This window comes from Atractosteus spatula, chromosome 13, assembly GCF_055471065.1.
Source record: "Atractosteus spatula isolate fAtrSpa1 chromosome 13, fAtrSpa1.hap1, whole genome shotgun sequence".
Lineage (NCBI taxonomy): Eukaryota > Metazoa > Chordata > Actinopteri > Semionotiformes > Lepisosteidae > Atractosteus > Atractosteus spatula.
In genome coordinates, this window is record NC_142718.1 from 26,390,416 (window position 1) to 26,415,286 (window position 24,871).

General features: G+C 37.3%; 1 protein-coding gene across 5 annotated transcripts in view; it reads left to right on the forward strand.

The window, feature by feature from the left end:
- Nucleotides 1–24,871, forward strand: part of atf2 (activating transcription factor 2) — a 33,021-nt gene that overhangs the window by 2,092 nt on the left and 6,058 nt on the right. For 3 of the 5 annotated variants that reach the window (XM_088931438.1, XM_088931439.1, XM_088931440.1), the window contains 8 exons: nucleotides 534–652; nucleotides 1,083–1,211; nucleotides 3,240–3,418; nucleotides 3,825–3,939; nucleotides 8,841–8,927; nucleotides 12,446–12,595; nucleotides 13,000–13,206; nucleotides 21,519–21,624. In XM_088931438.1, coding sequence (XP_088787564.1) covers nucleotides 534–652; nucleotides 1,083–1,211; nucleotides 3,240–3,418; nucleotides 3,825–3,939; nucleotides 8,841–8,927; nucleotides 12,446–12,595; nucleotides 13,000–13,206; nucleotides 21,519–21,624 — 1,092 coding nt within the window. The remainder of the gene's footprint in view (nucleotides 1–533; nucleotides 653–1,082; nucleotides 1,212–3,239; nucleotides 3,419–3,824; nucleotides 3,940–8,840; nucleotides 8,928–12,445; nucleotides 12,596–12,999; nucleotides 13,207–21,518; nucleotides 21,625–24,871) is intronic. The other 2 variants (XM_088931443.1, XM_088931442.1) reach the window with 2 other exon arrangements.

Genomic DNA, 24,871 nt, shown 5'->3' on the forward strand with positions numbered 1-24,871 from the left:
TATCTTGTCTGTCATGCATTGCTGTTAGACTTTGGAATTTGTCTTGGCAATTGTGTAATCAAATCGTTCGTGTTCATTTCTTTCAGTGTAAAGGAAATCTTAAAACCCCAGCCTGACTCATAACAGCTCCAGACATTGTGGAGATATATGGTTGTTATAAATGTATTCTATTAAAGCCCATTATATATTTTTTAAATATATCTAAATAGTAGGAAAATGACATTGAAAACCTACAGTTGGCTATGCTGTAATGCATTTCATAGTGCATCATTTGGTCTTACATTTAAGTTATCACCATCTTTTGCTGTTTTATATTTTCAATATGGGAGAACATAGGCAGCAAAACCATAACTTTTAAATTGTGAGTTTTGTGAGTATTTGTGCTATTCAACATAAAATAATATAGATTTGCGTTTTGTTATTGTTCCTCTACTGATAAAAAGAGCTCACATGCTCACAGTGTAAATCTTTCTCATTAATAGGTCGCTTTTGTTAAATCAACTGAACGACACTTTGGTTATATATTGTTTCAGACCAAACTCCAACACCAACCCGTTTTTTGAAGAATTGTGAAGAAGTGGGACTGTTTAATGAATTGGCCAGTCCCTTTGAAAATGACTTCAAAAAAGCAACAGAAGAAGACATCAAAAAGGTAATGTTTATTAAGATGCTAAGAATGGTTACAATCGAGAGGAAGTCATTTGGCCCCTCTAGTGCATTTGATATTTAGTAGCTAATTGATTGAATGATCAAATCCAGTCGTTACTTGAAAGAAGCCAGGGTATCGGCTTCAACAACATGTCTGGTCAGCTTGTTCCATACTCCTACAACACTTGGGGTAAAGACGTGCCTCCTGTTCTCTGTTTAGAATGCAGGTCTATTCGGTTTCCACATGTACAAACAAAAATAAAATGTTCTTTATTTTGAACATTATTTTGAAGGACTAGAGCAAAATTAGATGCCATACTCTTCTTAAACAATACTATTATTAATAGAAATTTGCCATCTAGGTATTGTTTATTTGGTTTCTCGTTTACTTTTTAAGATTGTTTTTGTCGGTTCACAATGCCTCCATATTTCAGCTACCCTTAGATTTGTCTCCACTCGCAACTCCCATTGTAAGAAATAAAACTGAAGAGCCATCAGCTGTGGAAACCACTCACCAAGACAGTCCTTTGCCTCACCCAGAATCTACTACAAGTGACGACAAGGTAAATTCTACAGAAAATCTGTAGTAGATTGGAGTAGTTCCAAACCTCTCTATTAAATGTGCTGAGATGGAACCAAAGAAAGGCTCAGATTATTCTGTTTCTTGGGAACAATCAATGCATTTTTTCTGTGTTGAACTTTTTTCAGTAGTGTAATTAATATTAATTGACAATTGCCTTGTTGTGCTGGCACAGATGTAAGTGATGTATTGCTGTAGAAATTAGGTGCACATAAAAAGAGGAAGGTATTAGAGGCTCTTTGCTTTAGTGTTTTTTTTTTTAATCTCTACCCTTTTATATCCAGATATAAAATAAAATAAATTTAAGTGTTTTGATGTACCTTAAAATAGCAGCGTTGTTCTGGCAAAGTTTTCTTGCTTTTGTGAACCGTAACCTTTCTCATATTGAAAGGAACACATTCTTGTTCTGTACGGAACAAGTCTGCTGCCAGCAATGTTTGCATTGATGTTTATGGTTTATTTTACTGTCGGCATGTTAAAATATATTCCACATCAAATCACAAATAAATCTCTATCTCCAAGGAAAACCGGCATAAATTTCCCCTCCAGCCCATCATCCATAAGAATATGTGCACAGAATTTCAACAGGGCTGATGGAAACAGCTATAAACTGCAATGTTCCTGAATACCCTGCTTTTCTGGAGACTCATTATATGTTTGCAGTAATTGTGGCTTAGTGGTTTTGCTATTTGCCCTCTGTTTCTGTTCGCTTCAGTTTGACAGACGTACTTACCAATAACTGCTTCTGTGCCATTTGCCTTCGTAAAGTGAGAGTGCCGTACTAACATTTTGTTGTACCGGTACTAAAGACTAAGTGAACAGAAAAAAGATCTGTAAAATAGTCTTAATTATGTAACATTTGAAAAATAATATTGAAGCAAACTGGGGAGGCAAGTGGGGTGTGTAAATGTAAGAAATTATAGGTAGTTCTTGATTTGCGTGGCAGATACATTCTTGAAACATGATGTGTAATTAAAAAAATGTTATTTTTATTTGGAAAGTTGTTTTGAATGTACGTGTAAATAAGGAGGGGTTGCATTCTGGGGACCACTCTCAGCCAGAGGATTGAACCCCAAAATAAAAGCTAATATATTTATTTTACGCAAAATGTTTGTACAGTTGTATTATAAGTTATGTTTAAGTTAAATGTCTGTTAATGTTTAGCATCTGAACTTTCATGTTATATTCATTCCATTCTTCTGTCCTTTACTCTGTCAGATTTTTAAATCCTGTTTAATATAAAGTCTTGTAAGTAACATTGCAAATATTATTTCCTTGTTGAGAGTTTTAGATTATTCTTTTAGTTCTTTTAGATTTTATATAATGTAGGGTAGCACTGTGGTTAGCCTTGCAGCGCTAGGGCCCTAGGTTCAAATCCAGGGGTGTTTGTATGTTCTTCCCATGTTTGTGTGGCTTTCCTCTGGATGCTCTGGTTTCCTCTCCCAGTCCAAACACATACTGGTAGGGCAGATCGCTTCTGGCAAATTTGGCGCTGTTGTGAGTGTATGTACGTCTGTGTTTGTGTCCCATCCAGGGTGTACCCTGCCTTGTGCCTGTTGCTTGCTGGGATAGGCTCCCACAATCCTGAATTGGATGAAGCAGTTAGAAAATGGATGGATGGATTTTATTATATAAATATATGCTTACTAAACAAACTTTTAAAATAGCTTTATTGTCTTAGTTTGTATTTGTTGGGAGGTGAACAGTGGCAAACAGTCAGAACAGCTGCCTTTATGTCACCCAGGCCATTCATCCTGGAGTAACAACTGGGTACACCCACTGTTTGAGGCTCAGTGTATTGTCTCTAACAGTCTTACAAATTGTCTGTTACTGGCCATGGCTAAGTGTGTTAAAGTGACTAAGAAATGGTATGTATATTTGAGGTGGGTTAGCCCCATAAATTAAGAATGTGTGATTCAAGAACTGTCTATTCCAGTTTCATTCGTCAACATGTGGGTTCTAACATTATTTAACGTATTTTTAATTACATTCCGTGCAATCCGTTTTTCAGGATGTTGCATTGCAGCCGACTTCACATCCAACATCTACTATAGTTCGTCCCGCATCTCTTCAAGTCCCCAATGTACTACTTGCAAGCTCAGATGCGAACGTTGTAATACAGCAAGCCCTCCCATCTCCAACATCTAGCTCTGTAATTACTCAAGTCCCATCCTCTAATAGGCCAATCGTGTAAGTAACGTGAAAATATGACTTATTTAATCTGTATATTTTCTGTATATGCATGAAATTGATTATTTTTCAATGTTTTACTAAGAGTATATTCATTGATGTCTTTGTTATCATAGATTAGCATGATTTGCACCATTACCAGTTGTGTTTGTTACAGTGGCTGTGAAGTAGTGGTTATGAAAAACAGTACTTGGAATACAATGTTATTTTTAGGTGATTGTGCAATATTCACACTCAAAATACATGTTTATGATCTAATGTGTTATTATATGTATACTGAGACTGTAAACCATGGTAACTGTTCTCTTGGGTGCTTAAAAATACCTATGATATTTTATAGGTTATATCTGAGTAATAGACGTGTGTTGGCATCTTCTCTTTTTTTTTCTTTCTCTTTTGCTTTCAGACCCGTTTCTGGCTCCTTCCCCGTGCTTTTACAGCTCCCTAATGGACAAACGATGCCTGTTGCGATTCCTGCCTCCATTACGAATCCAAGTGTACATATTCCCACAGCAATCCCAGTAAGTTTCGGAATTCTATACTTCTTTCTCCTTAAAGATTAAGTGTTCAATGAATCAAAATTCATGTGCCTTATTACGTCAGACAATCTGCTACTGGCCTTTATCCCCTGTGACCACATCCCTCTTAGATTGCTCCATATAGCACCTTTAGCAACCTACCAATGCTCTAGCAACCCGCTGACATCACAGTCTGTCAGTGTAGACAGCTTCCTTTCCCATTAAACATTTCAGGCAATATCCAATCAGTGCACAGGAATGTGTCACATGATCCAGTTAGCTCTAGTGAGTAAACATTTAAACATTGAGACTACAAAAACTGCAGGTGGCGTCAGGACAGAAAAGTACTTCTGATCATCAACTTTATCTGCAGTTAAGTTCAAACGTTTTAGATTTTGCAATGACTTGTGACAGAAATAATCACTGGGTTAATTACTTTTCGAAATAGAAGACTCTGGTCCAGCTATCATATATTTGTGTGCACCTAACTTACCTATCAATAACAGAACTTGATAACATAAAAAAATTCACAAAACATAACTGTTGTGGGACTTTGCCCACAAAGTAGACAAAGTCAGTAAAGCGGTAGCTAGTCCAGACAACAGGCATGGCTTATTCTTAAAAATGGGACAAAACAGAAGTAAAAGTACACATGAGCTGTAAAATATTTAATTTACAGTATATTTAATATACATATAAATATTTGTACAATATATCATATAAAAGTAAAATATTTAATAGAAAATATTGTTAAAAACACATGTACCAAACAGTGATTGCATGCAATGTGCATTTTTGACATTGTTTGAATACATGAGTGTAAGCAACATGACACACAACTTTATGGATTTACACAGATCTATGAGAGTGGAGTAATGTACACTAAAATGAGACAAATAAGTAAGAGATCTGAGTAAAATGCAAAAAATAATGAAACCGTAACCAACATATTTTGTGTATTATATACCTTTAAATAAATCTAAAAGACATTCAAATCAGTGGTGTCCTGTAGGGGTGGGACAATTGGTATATGGGTTGGCAAATTGCTCTTGATGGGTGGTGGTGTGTTTTATATGCTTTTGTAATTTTTTAAAATAAATAAATTTGGAAAATATAATAAAATGCAAACAATATGTAAAAAAAAAAAAGCCCTGTAAAATGCACCAATAATAAATCAGGGTAAAAATAAATTCTGTATATTTTATGCTGTGATCCCTGAGGTTTCTGGACCGTGGTGAATAAGGAGCCGAGGTCCTTCTCCAGACTCTGTTTCACAGCGAAGCCTTGGGTCTTGAGGAAGGCTCTTTGGGAGCTGAGCGAGGCTTTAATGAGACGATGAAGTAAATAATGCAGGGTGATTGGAAAAGGAGCTGTCCAAATTATTACTAAGCAGGAAAAAGGCTGACTTAATGCAGCGGAGAGGCTGGTGGGAATGAAGTTGTCCAAATTTAGGCGAATGCTCTAAGCTTAAGTGGAGATAGTGAATGGAAAAAACGGAAAAAAGACTGAAGAAAAAACGAGCTGAGAAAAAACACAGTGAGGGCCTGCTGATTCGTGCTTGTGAATCAAAAGTGATTCAGTACTGCGAAGCTAGCATCAAAAGCTTAGCTCAGTGTTGGAGCACTGAAGAAGTGGGGACAAACCATTAAATAGCCTACCCAATTGCTTGATTGAGTTTGGGAGGATCCTCCTATTTGAAAAATTGTCAGGCTTTGAGAAATGCATCCCAAGTGAGTTTGCTCGGGGTTAGAAGGAGTCTGAGAGCCCATGTAAATGTACTGCTTGCCCTGTTCAACATCAGGACGCAAGCCATTCCAAGCCCAGGCATAACAGCATAAGTTTAAAATTCAGGAATATCAGTGACATATATGGTTAGGTCAATTACTTATTGTAATTGTCAATGGCTGTTATTGGTGTTTTTCATGCTTTAGTGAATTTTATACAGTATATTTGCACCACATGGTTACAAACCCATTTATAAACATCTGGAGCTCCATATTTCTTGTCTAAAATAGCCTACAATGGCAAATATTCAGGACCACAGTGACTGAACAGGTCCTGCAAAGATCTCCCCAAGTGTAAAAATCATTCAGGGAGTCACAAAGAACCCAAGAACAGTATCAAAGAGTCTGCTGACTTTTCTCACCGCAGCTAATGTCAGTGTTCATGCTTCAAGTGTCAGGAAAAGACTGAATGGAAGTGGTTTTCCTGGGAGGATAACCAGGAGGAAACCAGGACGATTTTCATAAAGATCTAATTAATTTTCCTGTCTAAAATATACAAGAATACAGGTCAACCTAGGCCAACAAACTTATTCTCAACACTGTAGTGAAAGTTAGATGTGTCTTAAAAAGCGAGAAAATACAATTGTAGAATGTGAGTATGTGAAACACTTAATGAAAAGACCTGTCTTTGAGATTTTTTTAGATCTGAGATGCTTTAGTTTTCAACCTGTTAAATGTCATGCATACTGAAAATCAAGAGTAAAAAACCAAAGGCAACCCGCTCATCAAAACAACGCCATCATGTTCTATCACTGTAATTGTTCTTACAGTGCTTTTACTACTCAGAAAAACACTAGGTTGCAACAAATCAGGCATCAACAGTTGAGCTTTGAGGAAATATCGATCATCGTTTGGAGGCCAGATGGACATACTAGGGCCCAGTGTTCATCAACGCAACAGAACAAGATAGTGTGAGCAACACCTCAGGATTACTTGCCAGCAGTGGAGCCAAATCCTATTTAGCAGTGAGTTATACTTTTGTGTAGACAACCCTGACAAATGACTGCGAGTGTGGCACAGATGTACAGAATGATACACTAATCGTTGTCTGCAACATACCCAATAATGAGAAGTGTGATGGTGTGGACAGGACTCTCTTAATTCCTACCCATTCTTGCAGTCTGTCTACACAGCACTACATTGATTCAAGTTTTGGGTCCTCACTTACAGCAAGTTTAACCTGATTCTGACTGGACCATGCATGTACTCAAGCTCCTCATGTAACAGCAGCTTCCTTATGTGATGGTTAAGCTGATAGAGCTGGATGCCCTACTCTTCCGGCTTGAACCACATTCAACATTTTTGGGATGAATTGGCATGACATGGCATTTAGGGCTCAGACACCAGGCAATATGTATACAGTATGTTTGTCCATTAACTAGAAGAATGAGACACAATCCTACAAGACAGCATCTGCAGTGTGATGCAGAGTTGTACAGTATGTCATACATGTATGGCTTATATTGCTTTCAACAGTGACCACACTTGCTCCAAGCCTGTGTCTTTCACAGTAGACCACCTGTTGAGTAGTTATTAATCAGAATAAGGAATTTACCTCTGTCATGTATTTTCAACAGAATGCACCTTTTACAAAGATTTTCCTGATATCTTTGTGAATTTGTTGCATATTTAGGTGTTGCCAGTCAACAAAGCTGTGATCTAAAAACATTGCCTAAACTTGTACATTTCTATATTGGAACAAAGTCAAGATCAAGGCAACATTTCCTTTAAAGTACTAAAAATAACAGTTTAGTGTATGTGGTATTAAAGCATGTATACTTTGCAGTTAATTTAATGCGCTTCTGTGTTTTTTGTTGCACTGCTTTGCTAATTTTTATATATCTCATTCAATATCAATATTATTGCTTTCCCTTATTTTCTGAAGATTCCAGATTTGTGTTTGCAGCTGTATTTGAATAAAAAACTAATCTAAATTTCTTCCTTTTATCAATTTATTATTAACCATTATTTATGCAGGAATGTAGTATGTGTTTAAATCATTGTGGGCTTTTCACTGTGGACAGATAACTTATAGTTCACTTAGCTTATATCAGTACATTATTTATTAAATATGCTATTCTTTAAGCAGTGCTCAAGCCAGCATCTCTTTGTTGAACACCAAAACCTGCACTCAACTAATGCTTAAGGTGTTGAAGCATTTCAGCAATTTAGCTGATTGGTGCAGCGAGTACCATCATGGTCACCAGTTGTGAAGACTTCCTCAGTGCACATAGAACTGCTAATGCTGGGAACAAGTTAACAAATCATGTCGTTGAATCTGTTTCTTTCTGATTCATCATTACCCAGTTACATGGTATGGTCTCATTCTTTCATTCTAGAGTTAGAACTCTTATTCTAAGCTGTTATTCTGACCTTACGATTCTATGCATTTAAAGTTTCAGGGAAATCCACGTAAAGCACCTGGATTCAGTATGTCACCACAGACGTGACATTATTGAGCAAAACAATGCTAGCCAGCAACATTGTACTTCACAGAATATAGCGCATTTGAGTTTTTTAAATATGCATGATTTTAGAAATCATTGCTTGTATTGCAAACTGGTTAAGGTGTAGGAAGCGATGGTGATCCAGTGTCTGCTTGTTTGACTGCTGGAGTGGAACAATGAACAGCAGATGATTAGCTGCTGATAGTGGCACAGTGGGGAAAAGGCTTCTATTCTTCCTGCCTGTAGGGATTTCACTTCAAAGGCTGGCGAAGAAGATGTTTAGCAACATCAGCTTGCAAGGCACTCCCATTTACAGGCTTTACATGTATTTCATTTCACATTTGATAGTACAAATATTAAAAGTGGCACTGTTCATACTACAGCATGATTCCTTTTCCATCGGCAGAACTCCCATCAATATGCTATGCATGTAAGCTGTTCCATTGTTTATCAATGTACAAGGTGAAGTAGTTCAGTTCGGAACTCGAAATCTGAAAAGCAGGTGTAAATCTTTCTTGATAAAATTCAGATTATTGGCTTCTTACATTGTGTTCTGTGTATGTAATGGCTCAACGTGTCGTTGCCGAGAAAGTGACTTTCCACATGGCTCGGTTCATGTATAAATTGGTAATCTGCTGTTTGTTGCTGTCTTTCCCTGCACCCTGACTGTCAGCTTGTCAGACCTGTCACCATAGTGCCTAGTGTTCCTGGAATCCCTGGACCCTCCTCCCCTCAGCCTGTGCAGTCAGAAGCTAAAATGGTAATCTGCAGTTTCTTCTTTAAACTTCCGATCTGTAGGTCATATCTTTTTTTTTGCAAGATGCAAGTCCTATATCTAGAATATTGTTAAAACAAAAGATTTAGTTTGAATTTTTATCTGTAAGAAATGCTTTCAAAATACTTTTCTTTCTAGCCGGATGAGAAAACGTATCTCTAATAGCAGTGATACAAATCTATAACTGTATTTCATGCTCTTTTATAAGCATTTAATAAATTCAATGTATTGATTTTTTTTTCATGTAGTTCTTGCAAAATTTAAGCAGATTTTTATTTGATTTTTATGGCAAAAATTAAATAATTCTACGGATAGAACTACAACTTAAAGTTGTTGTTTGTAAAAAAAAAGTTTATCTCATGAAGATTTTATGTTTCTCCTTAAAATCCATTTGTGAAAAGGTTTCGACTAACCTTGTGCAGCGTTGAAGGACAATTTATATATAAGATAAGATCACTTTATTAACCATATACAATTTCTTGTATTAGGAATTTTATTACAGCAAAACAGTATTGTCGTTTGTAGTACAAGGAAATATTTTTACCATCTTCGAGATGCAATTGTTTAGAAGTGATTGAATGTTTTAAACTTTGTGTTTATGGGTCGGAGTGTAATGCAATGCTTTACCAAACCAGTAGGGGGAACTATGCTAAATGCCATGTCCTGGTAACTGGTATTATCATCATCATCATTATGATAATATTGATAGCAGGTTGAGAACAAATTCACATTCATATATGTTTCTTGTAAAAAGCAGAATGCTTCTATTAACATGTCCTGGCTAGTGCTTTTTTTTAAACCAAAAATTTACGTACTTTATGTACTAAACTTGACATAATGTCATATTGTTATTGAGATATGTTACTTGATATCATTTTATTTTCAGAAAATTCTTTTGGAATTTTGAGGCAAGAGTTTTTCTTTTATGTTGCTCGGTTCTGAGTCTTCAGCATATTGGAAAAAAGGTAAAAAAAAGCATTATGGAGTGATAAGAATGCACTGGTTCACTCCAAAACACATCTTTAAATCAGGTTTTACTACAAAATATATCAAATCTTTTTGTTTTGTAAGATATATTAAAATAAGAACACTAAGCCTCTGTAGAATTGGTACAAACTGAAGAATGTGGTCTATTTCTATTAATTTTGTCTCGATTATGCAGATAATTTTATTTTAAATTCAACAGCTCATAGTTCAAGATCAAGTATTTAAAACTTCTATTAAATGTTTGTACAGTATGAAGCTTGGGTCCTTGGTATGCATGTTTCTTTCATGAGAGGAAACTGCTGTTTTTAAGAAAAACTGCTTTCTTCTTGGCTAATGGTGACAGATTAGAACATACAACCAGAGCATCAGTTTGTCTTGATAAAAAAAAATACTATCTTATTCAGTCTTATTTCAAGGTTACAAGACGTTGGTCTTCATTTATAAAAACTGGAAAATCCAAAAGAAGCATGAATATGTATGCCCTACATATTGGTTAGGGCTATCTTGCCTGGAGGAGGGGACTGTGCACCCAGACTTGGAACAGCTCACTGTTGCTCCTGTAGTATCTCTCGCATAGTCTGTAATTAAAATTAATGATTGCACAGACTGTCTGCAAATTATTTTATCTTTGATCAGGAGACAGCAAACTGGGTTAGTTAAGTAGCTTTTGCATGAAAACAAATTATTTTAGAGGGCAAATATTCCAAAGTGAAGCATGCCAGCCTGTGCAAACAGATGTTGGGATTTTTTTTCCCTTATTTTGCAAGAGGACTTTCTCCCATTCTGTATTTAAAATTGAAGGGCAGGAAAATAAAATACTGTAAATGAGATCTGTCGAGGGGAGATGAAGCATGTATTACAGAGTTCGTAAGTGTTCACAGCATGACATTCTTGTGAAATTAACAGGTAAACTACAGAAAGAAGGTGGGGGGCTGGGAGGATGTGGCTGCGGGGGGAGGGGGACTGGTGACTGGTACAAACTTTGGTTCACCAGCAGCATAAGAATGACAAACTGAGAAATAGCACAGCACACAGTGGGCAGTCAACGGAGTTTGCTGTAGGGGGCTTTCGTGGAGGGCTGACAGAGGGCAGCTTGGCAAATGTTCAGAAACGTACATTAAGTCAGCTAAGCCCGGCATGGAACCTTTTGTTCAGCAGAATTCATCTGACCTACCTCCCTGCGTACCAAGCTCATCAGCAAACACCTAATGAGCCCGCTCCAAGGAAACAGGCCCTCTCCCAACCTCCTTCATTTCCACACATTCTCTGGGGGTGGAGAGATGCTGCTTTACAAGGACTGATGATGCTGCAAAGACCACAATAATGATAATTAACTTGCTGAATTTAGAAGATTATGCTGTTAATTAGTTGCAAAATAAAGATAAGTAATATAGCAGCAGATGGTAGAATAACACCCATGAGAAGGAGGGTTATTACACTGATGAGTTTTTTGTGGCAGATATGAAATATGGATCTAACTCTATTTTTTTTTTCCACGGATTGTTCCAAGAGAATAATATCTTGTTTGAGCAAGAGGAAATTCTGGATAGGTATTACTGGGCGAGCAAATTTGTCTGACGGATTAGTCTGCAGCACGTCAAGGTAGCAGCTGAAATAACATGCTGTTTTTTGTATAATAATTTACAGATTCAAAGAGTTGTTTTGTTTCTCGATTGCTTTTGATTTTAGTATGTTTAAGGAGAAACATAAATTGGAATGATGTTGTCAGTGGTGGCCAAATTACCGAGAAGATTAATTCATTTGTTCATATTTTGAAAAATGAAATGGTGTGTTTCAAAAATGGGCTCAAAATAATGGATGATTCCAATTTGTGGGTGAACTATAAACTTGATCAGAGTTACATACTAGCTGAATTTTAGTTTAAGCATTTATTTTGACATGCAATACACACACACATATATATATATACTTTGTCTAATTAATATCTTAAAGCTTGGTTGTGTATGTGAGGGAAATGTAAGGTAGTGTGTTTGTGTATGAATCTATATGCATATGTGATCATTTTTGTTTAAATGACAAAACATACTGTACTTAATGTGCTTCTTATCATAGCCTGTCTCAAATTAATGGCATGTTTTTTGTATTACTAGTAGCTAAGCTGTTCCCTTGGCACATGCCCTGGCAGTACACACAGACACTCAGAAATATCAGAATCTTGAATGCACTGCATGTGGGATTATTTAAAACATCTAACATGATGCCTGAGAGGAAATAAATTCCCTTGACAAGTTGCTGAATACCACAGGATTCTCCGGAGACTAGAAAATAAACCATCTCCACTTGTGCTCCCAGGAATACATTTATGTTTTATTTGCATTTTGTTCAGTATAGGACGCTCAGAACATATGCCGAAAAAGGTGAAAATACACATTGCTTAAGGCTTTAAGTTACATAATTTAAAGTCTTGTATTCTTTGAGAAACCGGTGTTTTCCTGTGTTGCTGTAAAAGTACACGTGTCTTCACTTGCTTTGTTTTGCTTCTTCTCTCAAATCAGAGGCTAAAAGCTGCACTGACACAGCAGCACCCTCAGGTAACTAATGGAGAGGCCAGCGATGGGCAGAGCAGTAGTTCAGCCAGGGCACAGTCAGAGGAAGCATGCCCCCAGTCTCTGCAGCAGCCTGCAACATCCACAACAGAGACTCCAGTGAGTACTGCCAGGGGCCCTGGCTGCTCTGTGTCCAGCATAGTGTTAGCTGGCTGTAGCAACACAGTACTTAATCATCTCAAATTCAGGGTTCGTGTGCATTAAGACTATTAAAGTGTGTTTTGTTCATCATTTGGCCGTTTTCCCTGATTGGATCAAATTAGATTCATTGTAAAGGCGCTATCTTTTATCCATTAATTTGATTTTGATGATTTAATACTAGGTAACCTGCTTTGCCTTTTAAACACAAAATGGCCTATTCCTGCATGACTTTAAAAAAAAAAAATCAGCATTTGTCCCTGTGTTACCAGATACCGCTCTTGAATTGTCATCCTCTCCATTGGGTGATGGGTTAGCTGGTAGCTAGCTGTCTTCTATTTCTATTTTTTTTGTGTGTGTGCCAGGCCTCTCCAGCACAGCCTGCCCAGCACATCCCCAGCACTGGCGGCAGGCGCAGAAGAGCCATAAGCGAAGACCCCGACGAAAAGAGGCGCAAGTTTTTGGAGCGCAACAGGGCGGCTGCGTCCCGGTGCAGGCAGAAGAGAAAGGTCTGGGTCCAGTCTTTAGAAAAGAAGGCCGAAGATCTGAGTTCAATGAATGGACAGCTACAGGTATGATTGGGCGTCTCTTTCTAAATAAGTCTGGATAATGAAGATAGTCGTGACTCATGGCGCAACATGTCGGTAGCTGAATGCGAGTCGTGGCTTTCTCCGTTGTCGCATCGGTGATAAAATCATTAATGGCGATTAAGAACCGTTGCAGCTTGACAGTGAAAGCAGTTGCACTGCGGGTGTGGAAGCCCATACATTGATACCTCACTGTCAATAAAGATGTATGTCAGCTGCTGATGAGCATATCTCTTTTTTTTTCCCCCTGTCTTGGCAATTTAAAGGCTGGCCTTGAAAATCTCCAAGGAAAATGTGTCTTTTTGAACCTTCATTTTGCAGAAAGCAATTAGGATCTAATGCTGACAAGTTCGAAACAGTTCATGTAACTGTTTTCTCTGCTGATGTCTTAGAACCAAGGAAAGCTAAATTTGTGTTCCAGACAATTTAATGAGATGTTGTTTATTTTGTGTGCTATGTTCTGTGTCTATTAAACCTGAAACAGATGTGTGTGTGTTGGGGGGGGGGGGGTCATTATTTTTTTAAGTTAAAAATCGACTGCTGTTTTGTATTGATCTTGGAATTATGTGTCTGTTAAGGGTTAAGCTAATGGAATTGGATGAGGGTAGAGGAACAGTATGCCTCAGGGTACCAAGAGCTGAGCTGTTAAGTGTGAAGAACAGAATAACTTGCACAGAAAATTGAATGTCAGAGAATTAAACTCTTCTTTATATGAAACCATTAATCAGTTGTGAAATTCTGCAATAATTCCTATGCTGACGTGCAGGCACAGCTGATCACCATAGTTGGCAGTAATGATCCATGATTACTTTAACATTATCCTTAACTATAGTTTTAATGGGGTCATGTGCCTGCCTTAGGACAGTGAATGGCCTTCTGGGCTTCCAGCATATTATTTAAACTTAAAAGCTTAAAATATTTTAAGTTATTCCTATTAGTGTTTTATAATACTTTCTTTGGAGCAGAACCCAGTGAACAAGATCATTGTCATAATGAGGTTTTGACTGCTGTCAGAAGCTGCTGTATTTTTCATTATCATTTCAAATGAGTTTACTAACATCATTAATTTTATAAGAGATCATTTACTTTTCTTTTAAATGATGTTAAATATTATAGATGAGCTCATTGGGCATGTTCATTATGTATTTGTCTGAGGCCTTTTAAAACTATAGTCTTGTTATGAATATGTGTACAGTACATACTGTACATTCCATGGAAGGCAGTTAATTTTAACCAGGCTATTTTAAAAACAAGCCTTATTGCACTACTAACTGTGAACTGCTAGAGCATGAAATATGCAAAAAAGCTAACACTGGAAAAAAATGCTCAAATAAAGTACTTGTAGCTGTGTAATGGGGAATGGCAGGGAGTACTGTACTGAGATATGCTGGACTTCAACAGCTGTGTTTAAATCTGTTTTAGAAACAGTTCAGACTTGCCAAGAGAAGCAAGGCTAAACAGATGGATTAAAATAAATTGGCTGCTTTTGGACTAATAGATTAAGCTGCTGTAGTCCTTTAAAACAGAGCAGAAAGTGTTTAAATCTGCCAAGGTATGTTACGCTGGTACTTGGCTGCTTTAAATCCTGTTAAAGTCACCTTCACAATAATATACTCCTCTTTACTGCATGCAAAATTCCCTACTCCCTCTGGGATTATAATGACAGTCAAGTGTAAATCTTAGCAGAGTCTTCAGAGTTGTACTGACATTCTGAGGAGCCTGCCTCGGACAAATATGTAGTTTCAGGGCCATTAAAAAACCATGATTATACTTAAGGAACAATGTAATTGAAAAAGTGCACCATACTTTGTTTAATTTAGCATTTTATAATATGTATATAGGTCCATTATGAACATGGTTAATCCTACATCGTTCATATATACTATATGATTGAAGAGCAGCCTTTGAACACTGGACGTGTTCAGATTTATTCACATACAAGATTGAGGCAAAGTTTAGATATTTGTAACTTCAGAGTCAGTGTTCAGAAACATTGTCCAGGAAATGGATATAGCTCTGGTATAGGTTTCAAAGGAAATTCACGTTATTACCTATCATTTTTCATAAATTGTTAATTCTACAAGTCTTGGGATATTCAACACCACTAGTGCTAGTGATTTATTTCAAAGAGAATGCTTTTCTTCATGCTTCATTCCTTATATTGCTACAACTAGACTATTTATTCAGTCATAACTACACCTTAGAACTTCTTCATCTGAGTGATTTAGAAAATGTATTCTAATTGTTACAGGGTTCCATAACCACCTGTATTTTTATTGTGTAGAATAGACTTGCAAAACGTTCTGCATGTTTTCTTTATGAGAAAACGTTTATAAAACACTTTCCAGTAAATATTTTGTTTTTCTCTTTCACTATCCATGTTACTCTGAAATTGAAATGCATCATTTATTTTGTCTTAAGGAGAAACTAGTTTATTTATGATGCTTAGCATGCAAGTAAGGAGCAGTATGTAGCCTGAGGCACAGATCTTCGAGCCAGTCCATCTTGTTTTGTAGTTAACCCTTTCAGTGATTCTCAAACTGGTACGCGCACCACTTGTGGTACGCAGAGCGCCCCCGGGTGGTATGCCAGATGACCCTGAAAATTTGTTGTGTGCACTGAAAAACTGGGAATTAAAAATTGAATGATTAAAAATTATGTAAATTTTTCATCTGTAATTTACTTAATTGGTTTCAGAAAGCTTGAGACAGGTTTTCATATTTTCTATTTTAATAAAATTAGATTATGTCAAATTCGCAGCCTATGTATTTAGCTGCATTGATACAGTGCGCGCTAATAATTGAGTGTTCATACTCCTCTCAAGCTTTCAGAGACACAGCTTGGCGCCACATTCGCCAACAGAACAAGTGATCGAAAATTAATATCTCACAAAAATCAAGTATTATGTCATGGCTGAAAGAAATAGATGCCAATTGTACCGACGCCAGCTCTGATAGATCATGCACACCTACTGAGAACAAAAAGGATTATACATCGGCCACTAGGGTTACCATATTTCAACATCAAAAAAGAGGACACCTTGAGTAACTTTCCTATTGCCTTATCTGGGAAGGGGGTCAGGATGGTGAGGGTTTTCAAAATATCCCACGTTTTATGTTTATTGGTTAAGTAACTGTGATGATGTTTAACTGTGTGAAATGCATAAGTCCCCTCTGCTGCAATAACAGTATCCTCTGTTTTGCTGCCAGATTTTGCAAAACAATCTGTTAATTTGATTGACGAACTCTGTCCCCGAATTCCCTTTTTGTGTTTGTCTGAGTCAACATGAGCTTGCAAGTCAAGTATACCTTTATTTGCCATGGAGACAAAAGTACCAGGCTTACACACCAAACATTCAGCTTCCCAGTTTTCTCTGCCACTTCGAAAACACAGAAATAATTTTTTTAGTTCTGCTGTGAATTTACACTTTCACTTTGGCATTGTGTTTTAGGGTAGGAAAACGAGAAACAAAATAGGGAACCATTCGAGGGAATGCTTCTGCACTGTACAGACTGAGTACAGACACTGATATTTATGCCCCAATTGTCGCCGTCTCATGACATAATCATACATGTACAGGATGAAAACTGAACGACAACGTAGGTCGCGAAGCGAACTAGAGAAGTTATGAAGATTCTCTCTCTTTCTAACTATCTTTATAACTTTTGTTAATTAATTTCTTTATGGTGAAATGGGGTCAAAATCCTGGACATTTCTGGATATTTGAGAATTCCCGCCGGTCAGAGATATAAGGATCAAAATAGAGGATATGGCCGAGAAAATCCGGATATAGGGTAACATGATCGGCCATCGACACTAGCTCTTCTGCTGAACCTGACACAGACAGCACTGCTAGTGTTAGCAAGCGTAAGAAAATGGCTACAAGGCGGTACGAACCAAATTAAGTGCTATTTTAATTATATGTGAGTGTGTGCGTGCACACGCTCATGTTGGTCATTGAGATTTTCTTTGGTTCCTATGAGAAAATAACTTGTAGGTAGTACTTGGATGCTTTGGTTTGATCAGGGGTGGTACTAGGCCCCAAACTTTTGAGAACCACTGCCTTAATTAATCGATTTCTAAAGGCCTGGAACAATTTAAGCAATTTAGAGATCACATGGAATGAAAATCAGAATTTCCTTCAGCCCTCAAAGACCAGTGTTTCCTTCATTGAAACATTGGTTTCTTAAGTGATCAGTGTTCTTAATTTTTTCGTAATATGTGCTGTCGGCTGAGCTACTGTATAAGAGTAACTGGACGGGGGCTCTCCACAACCACAGCTGGAATTCCCTGGCCTCGACCTACAATGTGAACCTGTGGCAAATGTCCATATTTTTTTTAAATGCCTAGTGAGCAGCCATCAGCTTTTTTTCATATGCCAGAGCTGGGTGACACTTTAGAAAGCCAGTACCAGGTTTAATTTGTAATGACAGTCCCAACTTCAGGTAATGGAATAGTTCTGTCAATCAACACAATCATGGTTGGTTAAATGTAAAGGTGAGCAGCTCTTTTCAGGTACTTTGGGACCAGGAGATTGATCGGAGATAGTAAGTGTCTTCCATGGAGTATCAGTTTTGGATTTATCGGGGGGGAGACAGGAGAGAAGTGGTTGTTAGTCAGATGCCTACAGTTGTCTTCTGACTATTATCTCTAGTGCTAAATAGACAAATAGCCACAGTCATTCTTAAACAAATTTGAAATCTCAGTTTTGGGAGCCTATAGGTTGGAATTACATAATCCCAGCACTTTTGGTCTGTATGTCTTCAATAAAGATGTACAGCTTTTGCCACTGGTCAGAATGATTGGTGCAGTAAGATCACTGATGTCTTACTACTCTACCTACTCTGTTTGGACAAACCGTTACAAACCAAATAGAAAGTCTACATTCTAAATAGGCTCTACATAGCCTCTCAAACTATAATTTCTCTTTTAATGATGAGGTGTCACAACAGGTGTCGCAAGCTTCACAACGCAAGACGTGAGCCCAGTTCTCCAAGGCAACACAGCAGACAAAAATCAATTTTTCCTCTGATAAATAGCGCAAATTTCTGACTTTCTTTTTTTAAGGTAGTTTGGAACTACCTTAACCACAGCAATTTTTTATGCTACACAATATGATTCATCAGCTTCTAGTCTTTTTAATAATTATCATGCAAGGTCTTAAACCAATATGCATAGAGCAGCTGAAAAACTTGACAGGTTACTAGTAAATGGTTGAAGTGTGAAGCTGGTGACCAGTGTTACTGATGTAGTGCACCAAACAAGCAAGCTACTTATGTTAGTTGGATGGTGCATTTTGATTCATGTTTAGTGTAGTTTTAATATCAGATATTTTAATAATCATTTGAATAATGCATGATGAAATACTATGTTTCAGCAGTTTAATTAGACTCTAGGCCTACATTTTATCATATGCGGTACTGCTCTTTTGTTATGAAAAAAGCATTTTGTTGCATTTGCATTTTGTTTTGTTTACTGCTATATACAGTATGTAAGATTGGTCTTACTTTGTTCATACAATATAATGCTGTATATATTGCATATATAATGCAATATAAAGCTAAGCAGGTGTGAGCCTGGTCAGTACCTGGATGGGAGACCTCCTGGGAAAATCTTAGGTTGCTGGTGGAAGAGGTGTTAGTGGGGCCAGCAGGGGGCACTCACCCTGCGATCCACGTGGGTCCTAATGCCCCAGTATAGTGACGAGGGCACTATACTGTAAACAGGCACCATCCTTTGGATGAAACGTAAAACTGAGGTCTGGACACTCTGTGGTCATTAAAAATCCCAGGGCGTTTCTCGTAAAGAGTAGGGGTGTAACCCTGGTGTCCTGGCCAAATTCCCCATTGGCCCTTACCAATCATGGCCTCCTAATAATCCCCATCTATGAATTGGCTTCATTACTCTGCTCTCCTCCCCACTGATAGCTGATGTGTGGTGAGCGTTCTGGCGCGCTATGGCTGCCGTCGCATCATCCAGGTGGGGGCTACGCATTGGTGGTGGTGGAGGGGAGTCCCCATTACCTGTAAAGCGCTTTGAGGGGAGTGTCCAGAAAAGCACTATATAAGTGTAAGCAATTATTAATTATTATTATTATTAATATTCTTGATGAGTTTATATTGTGGTTTGTACTGCCGCTTTGCCGGTATGTTATGTATTTTTTTAAATTATGATATAAAAGGTTACTGTTAGCACTTGTATAACCTTTAATATGCCACCACACTTAGTGATATACAGTTTATAAAAAAACATGACTCTGGGCACTGCAGCAAAACATAAGTTGACTTTTATGGTGTACGCTATATACAGCATACTGTATGTTTTTAGAAACAAGAAAAAATATTTTGAAAACAAGGAGAGAATAGGCCTGAATATCACTGGAAAAAATAAAACATTTAATTATTGTAAGTACCTATAGTACAGTGCCTTCAGAATGTATTCACCCCCCATTGATTATTTCTCGTTCTGCTGTATTAAAAAGTCAAATTAAAGCATATTTTAAATGGGATTTTTTTCCACTCCTGTAGAAGTAATTCTCTATAATGGTAAAATGAAATAAAGTATTTAGATGTCTTCAGAATTATATTAAAAAATAAAACTCTGAAAATTACTTAATTGATAAGTATTCCTCCTCTTTGTTTTAACAACCAAAATTGGGTGAGGTATTCAGTTATCTTGAGAGATCACACTAAATACATTAACAAGGTACACCTGTGTTCATTTCGAATCCACCTGTGTTCAATTGCTTGATTGCACAATATCACTGACTCACTTTGTGAGGTCTCACAGCTAAAACAGCAGATCAGATCAGTCCTGCTGTCATGAAGACCAAGGAGCTGCCCGTGGAACTTTCAAGATGAAGTTGTTAGGAGGACAAAAGCTGGAGAAGGTTATAAAAAGACTGGCAAAGCTTTGAAACTTCCTAGGAGCTCCGTGAAGTCCATCATAACAAAATGGAAAAAACATGGCACAACCCAAACACTACTAAGATCAGGCCGTTCTACCAAATTGAGCAACCGGACAAGAAGGGCAGTTGTCAGAGAAGTGACCAAGAGGCCAGCCACAACACTGACAGAGTTGCAGAACTCTTTGGCTGAAATGGGAGAAACTATCCAGACATCAACAATCTCTTCAGCACTTTACAGATTTGGCCTCTTTGGGAGAGTGGCTAGAAAGAAAACCAGTGCTGAGAAAGGCCAACATTAAGTCACGCCTGGAGTTTGCTAGAAGCCATGTGATAAAACCTGAAACCTTTTGGAAGAACATTTTGTGGTTTGATGAGCTGAGCTTTTTGGCCTGAAAGCAAAGCGCTATGTTTGGCACAAACATACCAATGTTTGAGGGTATTTTTTGGACAATACAGCCCAAGACCCAGGTAACACCATCCCTACCGTCAAGCATGGTGGTGGCAGCATCATGCTCTGGGGTTGCTTTTCAGCAGGAGGATCTTGAAAGCTTGTTGCAATCAAGGGCAAAATGGATGGAGCCAAATACAGGCATATCCTTGAAGAGAACCTGTTTCAGTCAGCCAGAGATCTGCGTTTAGGGCAAAGATTCATTTTCCAGCAGGACAATGATCCAAAGCACACGGCAAAAACTATCAAGGAATGGCTTGAAAAAAAGAAGGTTAGTATTCTGGAGTGGCCCAGCCAGAGCCCAGATTTGAATCCAATTGAAAACCTGTGCTATGACCTGAACATTGCTGTCCACCGACGTTCTCCATCTAATTTGTTGGAGCAAATTTGCATTGAAGAATGGGCAAACATTCCACAATCTAAATGTGCAACGCTCATACAGATATACCCAAGAAGACGCACGGCTGTAATTGCTGCTAAAGGACTATGTACAAAGTATTGAGTCGGGGGGGGGGTGAATACTTTTGTAAATGAGAAATGTAAGTCTTTCATTCTGGAGAAACGAATGTTCTTGACAAAAAAAATATTTTGATTCATAAATTATGTTGAATTTATTGTGTTATTGAAGGGTGAAAAAATTATTTCAATGTGTTGAAATTTGGAGGTGTAACAGGAACAATATGCGAAAAAATTCAAGGGGGTGAATATTTTCCGAAGGCACTGTATATAGGTACTTTCAATATTTTGCCTAGAGCATCCTATTTGGGACTGCACAAGTTTTGTGTAGTTCAGTATTAGAGGAATTTGAGAATGTGATGAATACTTAAACGTATTGTATCATGTTGCACCATAGAGGAAGCTATAAAAGTTAACAACAACCTCTCTGTTTCGTGATGCCTGCAAGTAGTGTTCGTTAAAGTTTCAGCTTCTTTTTCCCTGCAGAATGAAGTCACCCTGCTGAGAAATGAAGTGGCTCAGCTGAAACAGCTTCTTCTGGCTCATAAAGATTGCCCTGTAACCGCCATGCAGAAGAAATCTGGCTATCACAGTGAGTAATGTTCCATTATCCATAGCCTTAGGCTGTTTAAATGAAATACTGCCAGAATGATCCGAGTTAACTGTGAGAGGAACGTGCATCACTGCTTAACATTGCATTAAAAAAACTGAGCTTATTAAAGTAATATTCAGATTGTCTTTTAATACTGCAAAAGTACGGCTGTGATATTCTGTTTAATAGTGGAAGATTCTGTATTTCATAAAGGTAAGCAATACCCATTTACTAACATGTAACATTTAGAAAATGAGATGGGATCTTACATTTTCCTTGCAAATGCAATTCTGGATCTGATAGCACAGGTGTCACAACAGTGAGCCACATGATACAAGTCTTGACCATTACCATATCACCCTGTTAGTTCTATAGACAATTCAGTCAGGTTTCAAATAAGCTATTCAGCATTTCCAGCAGTTCATAATACCGGAGTTTACTGTTTAGAGTTTTATATTATATATAAACTTTTGAGAGAGATTTTTTTCAGTGGATACCCCAATGTTGAGTACAGAGAGTCTGAAACATTCCAACTATAAGGTTATGTATTCATGTAAAAATAAAAGACTGCTAAGACATCCCTGTGCTCTCTTTAATATTTCCATTTGCAGACATTTTTTGATTGTCATTTAATGTAACCAACAGTGCACAGAAAATGTGGAAATGATGATTTCAGTTAGATTTCTTGGGGGTAAAACAGTAGGACAAAATACATGATCTTTAATTAGGAGGGGTAAGTGGAGGTTGATTACAGATTGTTTTATTTTTTTATTGTTACTCGGAGTTTCATTGTGTTGACTTTTTGTAAGGTGTACTTTTCAGTTAGGTTTACAATTCTCAACACAGCTGCTCCTGTTCGATAAATGACATTTTTCCTTGCCATAAACAAATGTATAATGAACAACAGAGCTCCAAATGCATAAGACGGCATTTATAATATATAGCGCACATCTTTGGCGTTATGATTTAATGATGTTTTGGGAAATTTGTAAATCTGTAGATTGTTTCTACCATATGTACCCACTTCATTTCAATTTGCTACTGTCAGTAGAGCCACAGAAAAAAAAGAGTTTTGCCGTGCATTGTAGCAGTTCCTCAGGTGCTTGCGATAAAACTTAATGGCTGCCAGATTTAAATAGTCATTGTAAGCACTTTTATAAGAACAAGCAATATTTTTTAATTTTCAAGATTCCAGAGATCCAGCATGCTTCCATCCTTAGTGCATTTAGAATATTGATTTTGTCAGCTTTGTGCTCATAACTCAAGAGCCCTTTGATCTGCAATCAGTTTAACAACATGGGGAACCACATTTCAGCGCTGAGTTACAACTTTCTGGAATATGCTGCTGACTTATATTGACAATGATTGCTTCCAAAATTAGTCAATTATAGCCCCTAGCCTGACAAGACTATGGTTCTCTTCTGAAAAGCGGCTGTGCATCACTGCGCTTATTATGCATGCCTATTGTTAACCATAGAACTGACATGACTCATAAAAATAATGGGACTGATAGCTTATGGAGTTGGAATATGCTGTCAGTTACAGACCCTATTTGATGTGGACTCAGTTGTTTGAGGTGCTTTTAGGAATGAAGAGAACTATTATTCATGTTTGTTTTTCTGTGTTGTTATTTTGGAGACCTCCATGAAAGTTAGTCTGAAATTGTGCACTGAAACTCTTGTTTAGCTGTGCACTAACAAGTGAGCTATTATTCCTATTCTTGTTTAGGATTTTCTTTCATTTTTCTAATCCATATATTCAAGAAGAAAGATAGGGTGGGCTTGGGCATCTTCTTAGAGAAAAGACATTTTGTGGCTGTGTCTAAGAGTAATGTCCAATTATGATTCCTTAACAAAGCTATTAAATCACTATTCAGAAAATATTATATATTAAATGTTTGCATTTTCCTGTCTATTTTTCCTTTGTGACAACATTAATATAACTAGAGTTTGACCATTGGGGTAACAGCTACAGTAGGTGTTAGTAGGCTCAGGTAGCTACAGTTCTGTTACAAAAGTAGGCTCAACTACAGTCACCTATGCCACTATAGATTAATTTATCAACATTCTATGTATACTATATTTAATTTAATTGTCATCTCTAAATTCAGTGGAGTTTTTTACCTATGCCTTTATTGGACTTTACACCAATTCAGATTTGATCACTTAGGTTTGAGAAAGCTACAGTACAAAAATATTTCCAGATCACCATGTTGAATCACCCTTTCACCAGCTACCATAAGAATAAGTGACAAGCATATTTAAGATAATGAACAGGCACAATTAAAAGTGAAAGAAAAAATGTGGCCAAGTGTGAGTTAAGCACTAAGAGTCAGTATGCAAATGGATTTGATGGCTTACATGATGGTGAAGTTTGTGCTGTGGTAATTTCTTCAGGAGTTCAAAATCATATCAGGAAGTCAAAAGGTTTGTGAGAATCGCCATTCGAGAATTCATTCTTCAAGTAGAGGTTTTTGGCAACGTCAGTTAACTTATTTGGGTTTAAAATCTAAAAGAGAGAAAACACTTTTGCACTTAGGTACCTGTCCATGTCATTGTCAGATTGGTCACATCTGTGCCCCTTTGAGTGATAAAAGACACTGTAATTATTTATGTTTTGTATACAGAAATATAGGTAATAACTACTTTTACATTTTGTGTATAGCATAAAAAAAGATTAGTTATGTCTTACACTTGATGTATCCTAATCATGTTTGTTTTATACTACAGAATCAAATATGCTTTTAAGTTACACTTTCATCTTCATGGAAAGGATTATATTGGTACATTTTGAATTGCAGTCTCCAGTGTTTCAGCTGTCAAAACTGAAATGAAAGACAGAAGAATCATACCACCGTAGTTTAATTTTTCAATTTAATGGTTTTGAGAATGAGTTATGCAGCCAATTCTGTGACAGTAACTCTTTCAGCACCATATAAGAACAATATCAAGTGCTAAACCAGGGAATCCAGGAGTGCTGTTCACCAATACACATCACAGACCACCTCTGAAATAGCCCATAGCCTTAAACTAGCTGACTAAATGTGTAATGGTCTACAACAAATAAGCAAAGCACTCTTGAAAAATCGCTAGGAAGCATAAACAAGCTGTGCTCTTGAGTTAGTGTTATACAAATGATGGGAATTTCACAAATTCGTGAGGTTTTTACCTGTATTTCTTCACTCAGCACCTTACGAAGATTTAAGATTGTGTTGCCTTTGTCCCGTGTCATAGTCAGAAACTGCAAA